General features: G+C 33.6%; 4 protein-coding genes and 1 long non-coding RNA gene across 6 annotated transcripts; 1 reads left to right on the top strand and 4 right to left on the bottom strand.

The window, feature by feature from the left end:
- Positions 1–1,219: 1,219 nt before the first annotated feature.
- LOC109159193 (aspartate aminotransferase, mitochondrial-like) lies at positions 1,220–4,509 on the bottom strand. Its single transcript, XM_019307261.1, has 10 exons — positions 4,165–4,509; positions 3,993–4,078; positions 2,996–3,202; positions 2,800–2,905; positions 2,604–2,708; positions 2,347–2,519; positions 2,024–2,183; positions 1,850–1,942; positions 1,676–1,770; positions 1,220–1,536 (listed from the first exon to the last, which is right to left on the bottom strand). The coding sequence occupies exons 1-10, from the start codon at positions 4,354–4,356 to the stop codon at positions 1,461–1,463; spliced, it is 1,293 nt and encodes a 430-aa protein (XP_019162806.1). The 5' UTR covers positions 4,357–4,509; the 3' UTR covers positions 1,220–1,460.
- Positions 2,191–17,271, top strand: LOC109159197. Its single transcript, XR_002050524.1, has 3 exons — positions 2,191–2,337; positions 6,341–6,343; positions 17,261–17,271. It is a non-coding gene; the product is annotated as an uncharacterized LOC109159197 (long non-coding RNA).
- Positions 5,001–6,715, bottom strand: LOC109159196 (peroxidase P7-like). 2 transcript variants are annotated; one of them, XM_019307264.1, is made up of 5 exons: positions 6,370–6,715; positions 6,052–6,219; positions 5,676–5,841; positions 5,142–5,564; positions 5,001–5,105 (listed from the first exon to the last, which is right to left on the bottom strand). In XM_019307264.1, the coding sequence occupies exons 1-4, from the start codon at positions 6,604–6,606 to the stop codon at positions 5,176–5,178; spliced, it is 960 nt and encodes a 319-aa protein (XP_019162809.1). In that variant the 5' UTR covers positions 6,607–6,715; the 3' UTR covers positions 5,001–5,105; positions 5,142–5,175. The 2 variants fall into 2 exon arrangements, with proteins under 2 accessions (XP_019162809.1, XP_019162810.1); XM_019307265.1 differs by lacking the exon at positions 6,052–6,219.
- On the bottom strand, positions 6,824–8,457 carry LOC109159194 (cationic peroxidase 1-like). Its single transcript, XM_019307262.1, has 4 exons — positions 8,144–8,457; positions 7,843–8,034; positions 7,425–7,590; positions 6,824–7,306 (listed from the first exon to the last, which is right to left on the bottom strand). Exons 1-4 carry the CDS (start codon positions 8,384–8,386, stop codon positions 6,921–6,923), a joined length of 987 nt encoding a protein of 328 aa, XP_019162807.1. The 5' UTR covers positions 8,387–8,457; the 3' UTR covers positions 6,824–6,920.
- Positions 9,996–11,854, bottom strand: LOC109159195 (cationic peroxidase 1-like). The gene is made up of 4 exons (XM_019307263.1): positions 11,629–11,854; positions 10,744–10,935; positions 10,486–10,651; positions 9,996–10,389 (listed from the first exon to the last, which is right to left on the bottom strand). The coding sequence occupies exons 1-4, from the start codon at positions 11,845–11,847 to the stop codon at positions 9,998–10,000; spliced, it is 969 nt and encodes a 322-aa protein (XP_019162808.1). The 5' UTR covers positions 11,848–11,854; the 3' UTR covers positions 9,996–9,997.
- Positions 17,272–17,834: the final 563 nt, after the last annotated feature.

The raw sequence follows: 17,834 nt of genomic DNA, 5'->3' as shown, positions 1-17,834 counted from the left end.
ATGTTTAGACACATGGTACAGTAGTACAATTGTTTATCACTGTTAAACATTGACTGACATTCTTACGAAAATTGTTTTTACAAATGGTAAAAATAAATTTCATTTAACTAAAAAAACATATCATAACCTTTGATAATCCCATGTTATACTAAATTATATGAATGTTGTACTGCCCAACTATAAGAAGTTATTTTTAGTTGAGACAAAATACGTTCTTTAATTTTGTGAGTAATATTCACAACAATCTTTATTTGTTTGAAACTAATATTGATAGATTAATGTAAAAGGGAGATCAATTCCTATCCATCTTATAACCAGTTTGGTTGGCGTGAGTGGCCGTACACCCTTCCCCTAGCACTTTGCAGCCTTTCATTGATACGAAAAAACTAATATGACCAGCACTTTGCAGCCCTTCATTGGGCTGGTCCGGTGCGAACATTAATTAGTCTGAATATGGTACGAGCTTAAATGTGCCTCCTACAATTAGGGTCTGTATATCTAATCAATCAACCAACCAAAAAGCATGCATTTAGGGGAATATAATACAATTGAAGCACATCATTTACCTTCTTCTCCAGGATAGGACCGGACAGAGAGTTTGAGGTTTAAACTTGTGAATTATAAAAATCTTGAGATTAGTAAACATTAACTCCAAGAATTAGGTAACAGTTTGATTGAGTGGAAGAACCAAAAGACATGAGTCTATGGGTGTCTGTTCTAGGTGAGTATTTAATACAGCCAAGGAAGTTGGTTACAGGCTTCTGTCCAACTATTTAACTTATCAGATCTGCAATTTGGAATCTTTATGGCTGTCCTGTCCTCACCCACACACAAGGAACCTTCAATTCTTTTGTGCATTTAATTTTCACTCATAAAATCATAAGTAAGGATTGCCCTCCATTCCGGAGACCTCTCGCCCCCACTCCCACTCGTCTTAAAACGCAAAATATGTCTCAACGACTTACAAAATTCCAGTCACGGTTAGTGAAACAGAACTATTATTATTACGGAAAGGTAAAGGAGAGTCTATTGTCACCAAGAACAATTTCATGTTTAGGGTCAAGTGTACAAAGATTGTTTGTTTGTTTGGCTAACAACAAAGGTACAATGATTTATGGAACAAATTAAAGATCAGTTTAGTATATCAAGGGATTTGTGAAAAACATTTAAACATCACAATCTTCATTTATGAGTACCAAAACATGTGATCTCTTAGATATTAGCAACTAAAATTGACAAAATTGATTGAAGCCCTTCCAAGTAGGGGAAATATGAGAATGATGTATAACAACTATGAATGTGATCTTTCATTAAAATCTTGTGGTCTTTGCACACTAAGAAAACAACATAAGCTCAGACAAATCATCATACTGAAGCACATATAGCGTTTTCAACTAACTTAGGATTACGAGTGAGGACTTCTTTGTCTGAGAGGAAGAGTGGGGAAACGAGAAGAAACTTTAACGACTACTGCTGGTTACTTTGTGCATTGCGTTTGCCAAGTATTCAACATTGCTGCTTGTCACACCCGCCATGCTGCCATTATATATAACTTCTACCATTATACTTACCTTAGCGACTTAGGGTTCATGTTACTAATGTTTAACATAATAAGAGTAAATAAGTGGCATTGAAAGTCGATAATTTTCAAAGATTTTGACGTAAAAAACATTACCTGATGCGGCCATTGTTGGGCATGTATATTTGGAAATCCTTCTGCAGCTGTTCAACCTGTTTAGGCGATAAGCCAGAGAAGCAAAACATGCCGACCTGCCATTTTTTTAGAATCAAGTAGTAATAAGTAATTTTGTGAAATGCTCCATTATGAACAAACTTCAGCAGTTGATACCTGATTGATTATGTGTTCCCAGCTTAAAGAACTCAACGCTTCAAGATTTCGGTGTAAAGCAGCACGCATTGTCATAAAGCGATCGGTCATGACCTTATTATATAAATAAAAATAAGCGGGAGGCGTTATACAGAAAGAAAATCAAGAAAACATGGTTAAAGGAACATCAATCACCTTTAGTTCCTCTTCCCAAAGTGCCTTGAGATCAGGGTCATTCAGAATTGTTGAGACTAGTAATGGCCCGTGAACTGGTGAGCTACTGTACATTGCACTGACAATCTGATGTAACTGGCCTTTGATTATACTTGCTTGTTTGTCATCCACGCAGAGAATACTAGAAAGTTACAGCATATAAATCGGTAATTCTCAGCTAGTAGGCACAAAACAGGACAAATGGCCTAGTTTATGTTCTCAAATGTATCATGTTAACAATACTAAACGCAAATGACTGTTGCCCGGAGTCGAGTTTTGATATCTTCATCACAAAAGTTTCTTACCTGAGGCAACCCACTCGATGTCCGTATAATCCCATGATCTTGGAAAAAGACTGTGCACAGGCCAACAAATGCCCATCTTTAAGAAATATGCGGATAGCCCTGGCGTCTCTTTCTAGGTCCCCGGTAGCAATGCCCTGATAAGCCATATCGAAGAAAGGGAAATGCTTCTTCACCTGAAAATGTTCTAGGCAGGAGAAATTAAAGCACAATTACAAATTCATAGAAGTGAAATATTGATCATATTTCTCGTTAATAACCTTGAACATGTGCGAGATTTCTTCCCACTGTTCAGTAGACGGGTCAATCCCAGTTGGGTTGTGAGCACAAGGATGAAGTAAGAAAAAGGAATTGCTGGGAGCATTCTGTAACGATCAACAAATGGTGGAAAGCAAAAAACGTCAGCGAAGTGGAGTTTATACTGAAATTGTGATTATGAACAAAGCATAAGCCGACCTTGATATCTTCCATGAGGGCTTGGAAGTGCAATCGTCTAGTATCAGGGTGGTAGTAGCGGAAGGTACTTCTTGAAATTTCTGCATCCCTCCATATGTTATGGTGGCTAAATAACGGAAATGAAATCAGGACAATTATTACAGACATAAAACACGAGATTACAAGAAGAAATGACAAAGTTTTGATCAAATATTACTTGGACCAAGTGGGATTAGGCAGATATATTTTTGTGTCTGGGTAGAAGCGCCTCTGGAGTTCAGCAAAAAGGCGGCACGCACCAGTGCCTGAAAGAGCTGGGATTCCAGCACATCTTCCTTCAGTAACAACACCAGAATCTTTACCATAAGCCAGTTTCGAACATTCTTCAACTAGCTTCGAACTGTCTTCTGGTGAAATGGAATCCCTGTCAATAGACTCAATAACACATTAACACCCAAACATGAGGCAAACACCTAATTCAAATGAGACTATGAGAGGAACCCTCAAATTATAATCTTGGTTCCATTTGAATTTCAAACACTAAGAACATACCTCATTTAGAAAGTGAGGTTTAAAAAATTAGTACACTAACATTACAGCAATTCGTAAAATTAAACACAAGAAATATTTAGCATCTAAAATGAATTGACTACTCCAAATTTGAATCCACATTCCACAAACACATGAACACCCTCAACCAGCCCAAGGGAAGAGACTAAAAGAGAATAAATCCGTATGGGTAGCCCAGTTGGTTCCTGAATGGAAGATTGTGGGCAAAGACGCCCTGACAATCACAGTGTAGGAATTTCACCCTCTTGTAGGGTGGCTCTTTACGGACACTAGGTACTGGTCCTCTCACATAATGGACTGTTGAGTCACTATATCTTTCGGGCAGGTGTGATGGCCCGAGCTAGGAATTTCGCCTTTGTGGGCCCACAAAGACTAAAAGAGAATAAAAGAATAAGAGAAAGCATTTATTACTTCATAATAATCCAGGCCACTTCTACAACCAAAGAAATTGCAACAATATATATTTCTCAAACTGAGAAGACTCTATCAAAAACAACTTATAAAAGAGAATTCCTGTATGATCACACATTCAATTTTCAAAACTAACAATTAGCACAAACAAAAAACTCATCAAAACAACCAGCCTACACAACAGAATATGCTGCAGCAGTCAGTTATTAACAAACTAAGGTGCAAATACTCACAGGAACTCACAACCAGCAAGCTTGGCTGCAGCTTTTCTTACACACTCAAGAACCACAGGATTACCTTCAGCATCCCTGTAAGTTCCCTGCAAAATTTAAATTCATAAGCATAGACAAAAATAGAAACAAACATAAGATTAAGAAGCAAAGTTCCTTTCTTTTTTTGTTTTACCACAAAAAGATTGATCTTGAAAGGGCTAGGGTCAGAGAAGAAAGCATCCGTAACAGTTTTGATGGGGTCTTTGGGAAGTGGTTCCGCATGGCCCCACCACGACCATCCACCGGCGGCCCTGCTATCTGCCGAGGTCGTTATGCTTCTTCTCCTTCTTCCCAGATATCTGCTGCACCTCCACATGGTCATCATCTTCCCGCAATGTCAATCTCTGTGGGAGCTTTAATGGAGACTTAAATGAGGAAAGTGGTGCGGGGAAATATGAAAATTTGCCCCCCAAACCCCAATCCCCCATTTTCTTGATCCAATGGGCTGCCCCTTGAATTTCTCCCCAGACATAATACAAGAAGAAACACAAAATCAAAAAGGTCTTAGCAAAAGTGGAAGTGTTGTAATTCATAATCCGGCGGCGGCTTTTATTCATAAAATTCTTGATCACTGTTTTGATGAAGTATTTCTACTCCAAAAACCACCGTTCCTGTTTTCCTAAAATTCATAATCCAGGGGCGGCATTTATTCACAAAACAATTGTTATATTATTGACCGGGTACATAATGTCTCCAAAAATTATATGTTCCTACTTACCATATCATGTGCATTTAATTAATAAATTATGTTTGTATTCTGTAAGAGTGTCAAAATAGGTTGAGACCCGCGAGCTGGCCCTAATCCATCCCACCGTAAAGCAAGTTAGTGTTGAAATTTTTTGGTCCACGATGAAATGGGCCTTCATGGCTCAATGTGCGTGGATTCGCGGGTTGGTCCGTACAAGTTGCGGGCTGGCAATTTTTTTTTTTAAATAAATGAAAATGTTGTAACTTATTATTACATTTATATATTCAATATTTTCATGATATACTCAACTTAATAAAAATATCTTAGTTTGTGCGACAAATGTATTTAAGGAAGAGTAGAGTGAACTAACACTCACATCGATCACCCACTCTTTGGAAGGTTTTAATCTTTAATCTTCAAACCATAATATTGAAAACTTGTGTTTCCATCCATCCACTAATAATTCATCCTTCTACAATCCCTTCTGATCTCCCCATTAGTCCCGGTGAGCGGGCTGAGTTCACTCATTTTCACCATAGCTTCAGCAAAGTCGTTTGCAAACTTGGAAGGATGTGAAATATACTCCTTGACTATGGAGTTTGTGAATCCACTGCTAAGCAATTGTTGATCAGAGTGCAACAACCCCTTTTGACTTTGCAAATTCTTAAAGTAAGCATTATCAAATAAGATCGGAGTGGTGATGTCAAGTGGAACATAGTTTAGGTCACCTCCACTTTGTGGACATTTTGATCGTAACCATGCTGCATATGATGCATCTATATCGCTGTCGTTGTAGATACGGTTTCGAAAAGCAGCACAATGAGCCTTTCCAATCGTGTGACTTCCTATATACAATTACTCACAAGAAAATAACCAAATTATAATAAGGACATAACTATTTAATTTGAATATCAAAATATATATAGTGTAGTTGACAAAAACATTCTTTTAAAAACCTGAGAGAGCAACCATTTGCCTGGCAGTAAAACCTTTGTTAGCAAAGGAGGAAATGAGGTGAGTTAGATTGGAAGCTGGTCCAGGAATGATGGTACTGCCAGCATCTTTAGATGGGGTGGTTGAGTCCCTTCTACCTAATGAAACACTCCAACTAGGGCCACCAATCTGTAGATCAGATTATTACATACATTCAGTTAATGTTGAGCATATAACTATTAATGTGCAATCTAACTATCAGTTTAACCTTTTAATTGAGATGAAGCACATGTTTTAATTTGGTATCAAAGACATGCCAAAGATTGCACACGTGAGGGGCATGTTGAGCATATTAATATGTATATAAAATAACATAATAATTATTCGTATTTTTAGTACCACCACAATTGCGTCTCTAGTCGCAAGGGTAAGAATATCAGCACAAGATACAACACCAACGCAAAGTTCTTCGAGCTGAGTTTTAATATCGACTATCACATTAAGACCTCGGGGTGGAGCAACCATCGGATTAGTGGTGTTCACTAACAAGACTGATCCATCACATCCCTATTTCAAATCAATTATAATATCATATAAGTACATAATAACCATATAAGTTTGGATTGAATATATATGTTTAAGTTGCGTGAAAATAATTAAGACTTTAGATGTGAATTAAAAAATTGAGTGAGTGAAAAAGAAAGGGTCATCACGTACGTTAATGAAGCAGTCACGGAAATGGAGATGCAGCAAGGCGGCAGCCGTGCCGGGGTCGGAGTTGACGGCATTGTGGACGGCGGTTTTGATAGTGGAGAGAGCGTTAGGGCATGTTTTAGAGTAAAAATGTTTGGAGAGATGATAAGCTGATGATGAGTTGAAGGGAAGGAGAAGAAGGTTGAAGATGATGAGCAGAAGATATGAGAAGCGGCGGAATTCCGCCGCCGCAGCCGCCATTATTAGTATTGGATAGTCGAAGATGGATCGGAGTGCAGCTATGAGCTATCTTCTCATGGCCGCAGGTGTATGAATGGCTAAAAGTGGCAGTAATCGCAGACGGCTTCTGGAGTTCTGGGACCAATATCCATTAACAAAATGCCAAATTGGAGTTCACCACTACCCAAGGATAAGGTTTTTTTTTTTCCAAATATTAATTATATACAGATATATTGGATAAAACCAAAACATATTTTGTAGCCAAGCAATTGGAACTTGTAATAATCCATGACAACCCAACAAATCAGAAATTTGGGAACTAATAATCTTTCAACTTAGTTGATTTTTCTGCAATTCTTTCTAATTTGGCCTCTTCTCCCTGTGAGCGGGCTAAGATTACCCAGTTTCATCATAGCGTTAGCAAAGTCCCTCGAAAAAATAGAATAATCAGAACTATAAGTGTCTACTATAGAGTCCGTGACTCCACCGATAAATAACTGCTGATCTGAGTGCAATAATCCTTTTTGACCCTTCAAATTCTTGAAATAAGCATTGTCAAAGGAGATAGGAGTGGTAGTGTCGAGTGGAATGAAAGTGTTGTCACCTCCACTTTGAGGACATTTTGCCTGTAAAAGTGATGCGTATGAAGCGTTTATATTAGCTTCTTGGTAGATCCGATCTCGAATGAGCTTGCACCTTGCTCTTCCTATCGTGTGACTTCCTACAATTACCCATAAAAAAAAAAAATCAAGTATAAAAACGTTATTAAATATACCTGCCTAACATATTTAATTTTCAAAATAAAAAAGGAGTTGTCAAAATTTCTAAAACAAATATACCCGAGAGAGCAACCAAATCCCTGGTACTTAAACCTTTGTTAGAGAAGGAAGAAATGAGCTGATTGAGATTGGAATTTGTTCCAGGAATGTTAGTATTTGCAGCAGTTAAACTTGCAGTGATTGAATCTCTTCTACCCAATAAAACACTCCAACTAGGACCACCAAGCTGCAATTATATTAACAAAAAATTTTAATAAGCATGAACAACCTCAGTAAAATTTGTTAGATTGATGAATAAGTTCAATTTTCAATAAAAGCAATTCATTAGTGTTCTTTATTTGAACCAGTCAGATAATCTAATCTGATTAACCCCAAGAAAAATCTAACTTTTAGTGACTGTAAATTTTCTCATCACAAAAAAAGATTTTAATGAATTTGTAGAAGTAATATTTAAAAAGGGTAACTTAATTGAACTTACCAAAACAACTGAATCTCTAGCTGCGACGCTTATAATATCAGCACAGGATACAACACCGGGACAAGATTTTTCAAGTCCAGCTTTAATAGTATCAATCACGTCATATCCCATAACAGAGTTGCCATTTGGACCGGCCGTCTTTTCTCCGGTGAAGTTGGCCGTGTCGTCCAATAAGATCGATGCATCGCAGCCCTGTTCATCAAGAACAATCATAACATCACAAAACCATATATATATATATATATATATATATATATATATACATTATCAATCAGCTAATTCAAAAGAAGATGGGGCTTGCGTTAACGAAGCAGTCGTGAAAATGGAGACGAAGCATGACAGCTCCCATCTGAGGATTGGACTCCACGGCGGCGCTGACGGTGGTTTTGATGATGGAGAGTGCGTCAGGGCACGTTTCCGAGTAGAAATCCGGCGACAGCTGAGCTGAGCTGAATCCAAACAGAAGGGAGAAAATGAATAGAAAAGATGAGAACCGGAAGGCGTTGCGCGATGGACCGGCGGCATACTGAACAGTCAACGCCATTTTTATCGGTAATAGATAGGAGGAAAAAGTAGACGTTGAAGAAGAAAGAAATAGAGGGCTGGTGATTATCTCCTGCCATTAATGTTGTAATTCGACTTGGTCAATAAAATTATATTATTTGAGATTATCCCATAACTTTGATTATATTAAATAAAATTATATAAGATTAGGATCACAAAGTGTGATACCGTATCACGAATCCTTATTAGTTATTTGTAAGTCAAGTCGAGTCGGATTGACCTATTAAGTTGGAGAACTAGTGCTTAATGCACATAAAAATTAAAGCTTTTATCATATTAGATATAACTCCCAGACCATTAAAGCTCGACATTTTGTTGGTAATTGTGGTTCCCAAAAGGTTGAACCCCAACTTCAAGGACCTCCCACGCTCCTCAACTGAACACAAAGGCTAGATCTTTGTTTACTTACTGTGTATAACGAATCCCTCTCACTTTAAAAGATTGCTTCAATATTACTGCGAATGAAACTTAATCTCGAATCATTGTTTCTAAATTTTACTCATGTGACTAACTGAGATATCGTATAGACAATTTTATTCTTTATTGATACCGTAGTGTTGGGCCATATATCCGCCGACATTGTTGACATTATTTTAGAAGCAAAAACATGAGAGGAAATTACGTAGCATGACTGGCACATATAGATCCACGTACGGTTGAATGAGTTGGTGTCAGCAGTCAACAGCCTTCAATGGTGGAATATTATACCAGTATAAGTATATATGTGTATATATGCCTATTCAGGTAAACAAATTATTGATTTTTTTAAAGGAAAATGATCAAATAAATTATCAATTTTATACAAAAAATTAATTAAGTTTCTAACTTCTAACACGTTACAATTAAACACATTAGCTCATTAATTTGATGTAATTAAGCTAATAACTTATCAATTGTTACAATTAAGTTAATTATTTGATATTGATAAAGCTAAGGTAAAACATATAAAAATATGATAATGTGTTAGCTTTTAATTAAAATATAATTTTATTTTAAATGTAATGGTCGCCAGCAATAAAATTTCTCACGAGACTTCTGTCAATATATATTGTCATGTTAGCATTATATTTTTACTAATTACCTTTAGGTATAGTAACCGGCTAATTTGTTTAATTGCATCAAATTGATGATGAGTTGATATGTTCAATTGTAATTTTATAAAATTTAAAAGTCTAATTATTTTTTCGGTATAAAATTCAAGGTATATTTGACCATTCTCCCAAATTTTTATTAAGAGGGAATAAAGGTTGATGTCCTTCAATTATATTTGTTGTATAATACGAGTACATTATTTTTTATATTTCTCAGTTATGGCAATAAAAATATACCGCTTTAATAACTTGTAAAATAGTGCACTCAAAACTTGTTTAATAATTACTTTAATATTTTTTGAAACAATAATTGCTTTAATATGATACTACAAGTCTACAATTTTAAAACATAATTGCCAATTCTATATATATGCTGCTCTTTAGCAAAGCAATTGGAACTAGTAACACATGCATCACCATCCACCCATTCTTTGGAAGGCTTTATTCTTTAATCTTAAAAACCAAAATATTGAAAACTTGTGCATTGTCACCATTCAATACTAATAATAATTGATCTTTTTGCAATCCTTTCTGATCTCTCCATTAGTTCTGGTAAGAGGGCTGAGCTTACTCATTTTCACCATAGCTTTAGCAAAGTCTTTTGCGAACTTGGCAGGATGTGAAACATACTTTTCAACTATGGAGTCCGTGAGTCCACCGCTAAACAATTGTTGATCAGAGTACAACAACCCCTTCTTACATTGTAAATTCTTAAAGTAAGAGTTGTCAAAGGAGGTCGGACTGGTGATGTCTAGTGGAGCGAGGCTTCTATCATCTCCACTTTGGGGACATATTGATTGTAACCATTTTGCATAGGAGGGATCTATAATGCTGTCGTTGTAGAGACGGTTTCGAAAAGTAGCACAACCAGCCTTTCCAATCGTGTGACCTCCTACATGCAAAAATAACCAAACTATATAAATTTGACTGTAAAAAATAAAGTGTATAGTAGTTGCACAAAAATTCTTTTAAAACCTATAATAAAAACCTGAGAGAGCAACCATTTGCCTGGCAGTAAAACCTTTGATGGCAAAGGAAGAAATGAGCTTATCTAGACTGGAATCTGGTGCAGGAAGGTTGGTATTGGCATCATCTTTAGATGCAGTGGTTGAGTCCCTTCTACCTAATAAAACATTCCAAGTAGGGCCACCAAGCTGCACATCAAATTACATACATTCATCATACATATATTGTATGCATTCAATGTTAATTAAACATTATTATATTTATACTATATTCTTCCCACCACAACGACTGAGTCTCTAGCAGCAACAGTCAGAATATCAGCACAAGACACAACACCGGCACAAGATTCCTCGAGCTGAGTTTTAATATCGTCTACCACATTCAAACCTCTAAGTGTGTTGTTATTTGGAGCAGCGGTCTGTTCTCCAATAAAAGTAGCTGTGTCTTCCAGCAAGATCGATGCATCACACCCCTGTTCCAAATTATAATATCACATACCCATAACCATGCATGAATGTGATGAATGTATAGCTAGCTAGCTGGGCAGCTTCATTAGTTCCATTATATTTTGTTTAATACATGATTAGGTCATGCACTTCTATAAGTTAATGTCACGACTGGAAATTATGGAATTTCCGACTACCTGAAAGTAATCTTAAATCAAGTCGAAAGCAAAAAGTGGTCGGAAATAGCAACAAAGGTTTTTCCGGATACCAGTGGTCGGAACAAGGCTTTCGACTTGATTTAAGATCACTTTCCGTCGGAAATTCCATAATTTCCAGTAGTGTATTAAACTATTAGTCCAAAACATTGACAAGTCAATGTTTCTCGAATTGAAATAAAGAAAATAAAGGAAAAAAATTATAGAAAATCCATGAACTAACCATAGTTCTTTAATATCCACTCATTAAAAGTTAACACAAATTTCATCTGTACTATTACCATTCCAAATGGGTGGCCACAAACTGGTGTTTCAAAAAAAAAAAAAAAAACCAACAAATTATGTAATTTTTTTTATTGGTTGCATGAAAATAATAGTTAGATAATAATACACATACTCGAGTTAATCCATGCAAAATGAAATAATAATAATAACTAGTCAGGGTATAGATTAGTGATTAAAATAATAATATAAAAAAGAGTAAAAATGAAAGATGGGATTCACATTAACAAAACAATCGTGAAAATGGAAACGAAGCAAGGATGCGCCCATTCTAGGCTGTAACTTGACGGCATTGTAGACCGTGGTTTTGATAATGGAGAGTGCGTGGGGACATGTTTTAGAGTAAAAATTCATTGAGAGATGAGCTGAGTTGAGGCCAAGGAGAAGGTTGAAGATGAGCAGAAGAAGTGAGAAGTGGCACAATGGAGCAGAAGATGCCATGGCGTAACTAATGTAGAAGACAAGACAAGCTAAGAAAAGATTACGCGTAGGAATCAGAGGTTGTATTATATTGCCCAAAATCTGCATCATTTATAGTACTCATAAGAGAAGACTTTAACACAAATTTAGATTAGGTTTTAGTTGTTTCCGTTTACTTTAGGACTTTTCTTCTTGCGTCTTCGTTCCGCCATGTTTTGCCTTTCAATAATTGGATGCATTGAAGGTAAAAACCCAAACAAAAACAATGGAGAAGATAAAAGAAACCGTGGTCATTAGAATCAATAATCAAACTAACAGGTCAAGGAGTTTAAATTACAGAATCAATAAGAGAAAATTGGAGCGTTATGCTGGTGCACACGGTTGCAAAAACGACGTCGTTTTGACGTCTGACTTGAAAAAAAAAATTCAGTTTCAATTAATGTTAACGGCGTTAGGTTGTGCATAATTTGAACTATATAGTTCATTCATTCTGGATATATAGTTCAAATTATGCACAACGTAACGCCGTTAACGGCAATCGAAACTTTTTTTTTTTTTTTTTTTTTTTAAGTGGGATGCTTCATTTTTAATCAAAACGATACCCTTTTTGCAACCGTGTGTACCATATTGCACGGCATAATTTGCGTCGAAAATTGATTTGGGCTTGGTTTAACTTTTGAATTGTTTAAACTTTAATTTAAACTCAATTTACACGAACTCTATTGTGAAGTAATTTACTTGTTCAATTTTCATCAAGGGAATTTTAATAAAATTGGATAAACTTATAATTGAATGAATTTATCACATTTACTACATTGCATGCATGTTTGGTTTACAAAATAAATTTGAAGGAATATGAATGTTATTTCATAAGGAATGAAATATATAATAAGGAATAAAATATAAATTTTGATCTATGGCATTGTTTGGTTCACTTAAAAAATATACTTTAGCTTGTAATAGTAGCGTTTTTGGTCCTAGATTTATAGGTGACAATTTACTTTAATTTTAGTCTTTTTTTTTTTTTTTTTTTTTTTTTTTTTTTTTTTTTTTTCAAAACATCCTCCTTTGGTCCTAACAATATTATTGTGGCATAACCATTTCTGGTCATCTATCAACAAAACAATTTAAATGCCGTTAAATACAAGGACATTTCAGTCTTCAATTATGAATTTTTTCAAAAAGATAAACATAAAAAATATATATAACTGGTCAATGCACTTTGTACTAAAAAGATCGAAATGTCCTTGTATTTGATGACATTTCAACGATTTTGTTGATGGAGGACTAAAAATAGTCATGTCACAATAATACTATGATAAAAAGGGATGTTCTGATAAAAAAAATGACTAAAAATAGACTATTACCTGTAAATCTAGTACCAAAAATGTAATTAAATCATAATTGTATTAAAATGTTTGATTGGTTTAAGGATTAAAAATGGAATAAATATATTAAAATGACATAAATATATATATATATATATATATATATATATATATATATATATATATATTTATTTATTTATTTATTTTTTGAAAACCAACCAAAGAAACCTTTATCAAAGACTTAAAAAGACCTTAAAACCCAACACTCATAGAGATTGACGCTTCAATTTCTGAGATATACTGTCAAGTAAATTTTGTTGCAGATTATTTGGTTACATGCAGAAAGGTTATATATATCTTTTATTGATACTTTCATTCTTCCAAAAAAGTTGAACCCCAACTCTAAGGGTCCCACACCCTGACCCAACAGAGCAACTAGGAGGATGTAAATCATGATAACTCAACTAAACATGAACTACAGAGGTTAGACCTTTGCTCACTGCGCACAAGGAACCCCCCTCACTTTAAAAGGTTGCTCACACAGTACAGAAATTATGAATTTGCAGTATAGAAATTATGAATCTACAGTACAGAAATTATGAATGTGCAGTATAGAAATTATGAATCTACATTATAAATTTTATGAATCTACAGTATAAAAATTATGAATCTACAATACAGAAATTATGAAGCTACAATATATAAATTATGAATGTACAACGTGTCCACCATACACATGGTGGACACGGGTCCAGGGCATAACGCTCCGGATTATACTTGCTGTAGAATTGTAGTTTGGCTAGGTCTCCTACTCTCTTTATATAATTGTGCTAAGAAATAAACATAAGAAAAATATATATAGCGGGTCAACTTACTTTGTATAAAAAAAATCAAAATGTCCTTGTATTTAACAGCATTTCAGCGATTTTGTTGACATAAGACAAAAAATGATCATGTCACAATCATACTAAGACCAAATAAGGATGTTATTAAAAAAAAAAAAACTACCACTTATAAATTTATTATTACTAAAAATAGAATTAACTCAAAAATAAACATATTAATAATTGAAAGACTGAGCTCATCCTTATAAGTCAAAATGCGTAAATAAGTCATTTTCCATTTTTGTTATGTAACGTTATTATTACTCCGATCCGAACTAAACATTACCTTTAATTGCATGTAATGTGCTATATCATTTTCTTGACTATTATTGCATGCCTCTGGTGTGCTTCATGCTTACTTTTCTTGAAATTATAATTTTTTTGAATTAAAAATAAATTTTAGTTTCTTTACGTGCATGACGGGCTAGAGCTATGCGACGAAGAGGACCTTGGTGTTTGAATATATATTACAAGATACTTAATTGTAAGAATAACACATGTTCTAGTAATAATTTTAGACAATAATCATATTTGATAAAATAGTTAGTCTATCAGTCAATTACTATTATTAGATATTTACTTTGTTAAACAATTAATGGAATGTTTGATAAATTAACTATTAGCTGATAGTTAATTACATACAAAATGACTCAAAAAATAAATTGAAAAAGTTATTTTGAACAATTTTTTTGTATTTTAACATTTTGGAGCAATAAGCTGTTACTAAAATCAATGACGGTGACCGTCAATCTCTTCGTCGTATAGCTCTAGCCCGTCGTGCACGTAAACAAGCTATAATATATTTTTAGTTCAAAACAATTATAATTTCAAGAAAATTAAGCATGGAGCTAAGCACACCCGAGGCATGCAATATATAATAATCAAGCTCTAGCCCGTCGTGCACGTAAACAAGCTATAATATATTTTTAATTCAAAACAATTATAATTTCAAGAAAATTAAGCATGGAGCTAAGCACACCCGAGGCATGCAATATATAATAGTCAAGAAAATGATATACCACATCACATGCAAGTACACGTACTGTCTAATTCGGTGTAATAATAACGTTACATATAACAAAAATGGAAAATGACTTGTTTACTCATCACTCACTTATAAAGAATTAATTTCATTTTTTGTCCTAGATTTATAGATGAAAGCTCACATTTAGTCTTTTTTTTTTAAAAAAATTATTTTATCAAAACATTCCATTTTGGTCCTAGTATTATTATGACATGACCAATTTTGGTTATCTATCAACAAAATTGTTGAAATTTCGTGAAATAGAAAGACATTTTGATCTTTTTAATATAAAGTGCGTTGACCCGTTATATATTTTATGTTTATTTTTTGAAAAAATTCACAATTGAAGAGTGAAATGCTCTTGTATTTAACGCAATTTCAATGATTTTTTTTTTTTATAGAGGACCAAAAGTGGTCATGTCAAAATAATACTAGAACAAAAAATGAATGTTCTGATAAAAAAGGACTAAAAATGGACTGCTACCTATAAATCTAGGACCAAAAATGAAATTAACTCACTTATAAATTAGCCCCGTCTTTCAATTATTAATATGTTTATTTTTGAGTTAGTTCTATTTTTATTCATAGATTTATAGGTGACAATCCACTACTTTTAGTCCCTTTAATTTTTATTAGAACATCCTTATTTGGTTCTAGTATTATTGTCGCATAACCATTTTTAGTCAATCGTCATCAAAATCGTTGAAATGTCATTAAATATAATGATATTTTGATTTTTTTTTTTTGTTTTGTTTATACATAGTAGGATGACCTACTATATTTTTATGTTTATTTTTTTAAAAAAAATACATAATTAAAAACCAAAAGGCCATTATGCATGTTTAATGACATTTAAACTGTTTGTTGATAGAGCTAGGATTAAAAAAAAAAAAAATACTATGACCAAAAGTGGATGTTCTAAAAAATTGACTAAATTAAAGTGGACTACCACATATAAATTTAGGACTAAAAATGAAATTAAATATTTATTTTTAATCTCTTTTTTATTTTTAAAGTGGATATTTTCGTTAATATTTTGTAATATTTAGATGATAAATTAATTGATGAAAGTAAATATGAAATATTTTGATTTTATCTTCTTATTATTTTTTAATGTTCTAAGTTGGAACATGAAATTTGCCCCATAAACTCACTAGAACAATAAAATACATGCCTCGTGTAAGGAGTAAAAGATTAAATACAATTTTTTAAATCTATCATTTTCATTTAAATTAAACTTTATTTATTGATTTCTTGTCCAAACCTAAATAAATATTTGCGAAAAGGATAAAAATTTTCATCACTTTGAAAATAACAACTAAAAATAGACATGAAAATTACTAAACGATTGAGTTTTTGAAATATAACTCACAAATATATCATTTTTCCTAAGAAAAAGAATGATATTTAGACATTTAGTACATGCAATTAAAGATGTCGGAAGCTCTTTAATTTAATCCGTAACATTAAAATCATGAATTATATACTATATAGTGTCTGTACTTTTAAATTCTACTTCTCCACTTTTATTTCATAATGTAAAAAATAAAAATAAGTTATTTTTACCATGTGAGTTTTCAGAAAAGTGTTCATATCAATTTTTTTTTTTTTTTTTTTAAGTAGATAGAGAGTAAAAGTTGAGAGTAAAAAATAAAAGTTTATGTTGTATTTTCCTAAAATACTTATATAACCCAAAAATAATAATAAAGATATGGACATATAGTACATTAAAGATGGCAAACAACTTAAAAAGAAAATATAGACATGTAGTACATGGTAGACTTGTCTAACAAAAAATGTACATTGTGATATGAGTGTTTGGTAAACTGTTTCTTCTCCCAAGAGGTTGAATCACCAACCCTAAGGGTCCCCACACCCCGATCCGATAGAGTATTTGGGAGGATGTAAATCACGGTGACTCAATGGTTCAGCGGACAGGGTCAAATGCCGGTGCGCACAAGAAATCTGCCTACTTTGGACATAATTCTCAAACTGTCGCCGCCGAGGTTCGAATCTTGGTAAACTATTTCTTGCTTTGACTTATTGATGTCAATAAGTTGAAATTAAAAAAGCTATTTTGAGTAGCTTATTAATATCAACTTATTGCATTTTTATTTTAAAATGTCTAATTTACCCTTACAGGGCGTTTGGTTGGAAAGAGGGAATTACGTGGGAAATGAATTGCAATTCCATGGGAGATGAATTACTGGGAATAAAGTGGAATTTAAATTCCAGTGTTTGGTTTATTCTTACTGAGAATTCAATTCCAGTGTTTAGTATACATGGGAATTGAAAGGGAATAAGTAGTATAAAGCCCAAAATGCTCAAGGTTGTTGCCAGACATCAATTTTAGATTTAAAAATGAGAGAGGTAATTTTGTCTCATCATTATCTTTTTTTCTTCTTCCTAAAATCCATGGAATTAGAAAATCCATGGGGGTGGTGGGTGTGAGGGAATTGCAATTCCTTCAAACGTAAACACCCTGTTAGTTGTTGTGGTGTTTCTATTTTTTACCTAATAAAGCACAAAGAGTCAACAACGTCTTCACTAAGGCTCGATCTCATGACCTCCCATATAGGAGATGTCACTACATGCTATCTGAGCACAAGGTGCTTGGCTATGGTGTTTTTATTTATTTAATTTTTATTCAAATTTATATTTGTAATATTAAATTATTATTAACTATAGAGTATTATTTCTTTATAATTGTGAACAAAAAAAATTGAATTATATATAATTTGAAATCAAAATTCTGGTTACATATCAAATATC

The sequence above is a fragment of the Ipomoea nil genome, unplaced genomic scaffold, assembly GCF_001879475.1.
Source record: "Ipomoea nil cultivar Tokyo-kokei standard unplaced genomic scaffold, Asagao_1.1 scaffold2826, whole genome shotgun sequence".
Taxonomy (NCBI): domain Eukaryota; kingdom Viridiplantae; phylum Streptophyta; class Magnoliopsida; order Solanales; family Convolvulaceae; genus Ipomoea; species Ipomoea nil.
This window is presented reverse-complemented; position numbering and strand designations above follow the sequence as displayed.

Excerpts from the sequence above, each read along its gene's own strand:
- LOC109159193 (XM_019307261.1), bottom strand. The coding sequence starts at position 4,356 with ATGATGACCATGTGGAGGTGCAGCAGATATCTGGGAAGAAGGAGAAGA. Across the intron at positions 4,079-4,164 it reads TCAAGATCAATCTTTTTGTG|GGAACTTACAGGGATGCTGA; the intron begins GTAAAACAAAAA and ends TAAATTTTGCAG. Across the intron at positions 2,520-2,603 it reads AAATCTCGCACATGTTCAAG|GTGAAGAAGCATTTCCCTTT; the intron begins GTTATTAACGAG and ends GAACATTTTCAG.
- LOC109159196 (XM_019307264.1), bottom strand. The coding sequence starts at position 6,606 with ATGGCGGCTGCGGCGGCGGAATTCCGCCGCTTCTCATATCTTCTGCTC. Across the intron at positions 5,842-6,051 it reads CTAGAGACGCAATTGTGGTG|ATTGGTGGCCCTAGTTGGAG; the intron begins GTACTAAAAATA and ends TCTGATCTACAG. Across the intron at positions 5,565-5,675 it reads GCAAATGGTTGCTCTCTCAG|GAAGTCACACGATTGGAAAG; the intron begins GTTTTTAAAAGA and ends AATTGTATATAG.
- LOC109159194 (XM_019307262.1), bottom strand. The coding sequence starts at position 8,386 with ATGGCGTTGACTGTTCAGTATGCCGCCGGTCCATCGCGCAACGCCTTC. Across the intron at positions 7,591-7,842 it reads CTAGAGATTCAGTTGTTTTG|CTTGGTGGTCCTAGTTGGAG; the intron begins GTAAGTTCAATT and ends ATATAATTGCAG. Across the intron at positions 7,307-7,424 it reads GGATTTGGTTGCTCTCTCGG|GAAGTCACACGATAGGAAGA; the intron begins GTATATTTGTTT and ends GGGTAATTGTAG.
- LOC109159195 (XM_019307263.1), bottom strand. The coding sequence starts at position 11,847 with ATGGCATCTTCTGCTCCATTGTGCCACTTCTCACTTCTTCTGCTCATC. Across the intron at positions 10,652-10,743 it reads CTAGAGACTCAGTCGTTGTG|CTTGGTGGCCCTACTTGGAA; the intron begins GTGGGAAGAATA and ends TTTGATGTGCAG. Across the intron at positions 10,390-10,485 it reads GCAAATGGTTGCTCTCTCAG|GAGGTCACACGATTGGAAAG; the intron begins GTTTTTATTATA and ends TTTTGCATGTAG.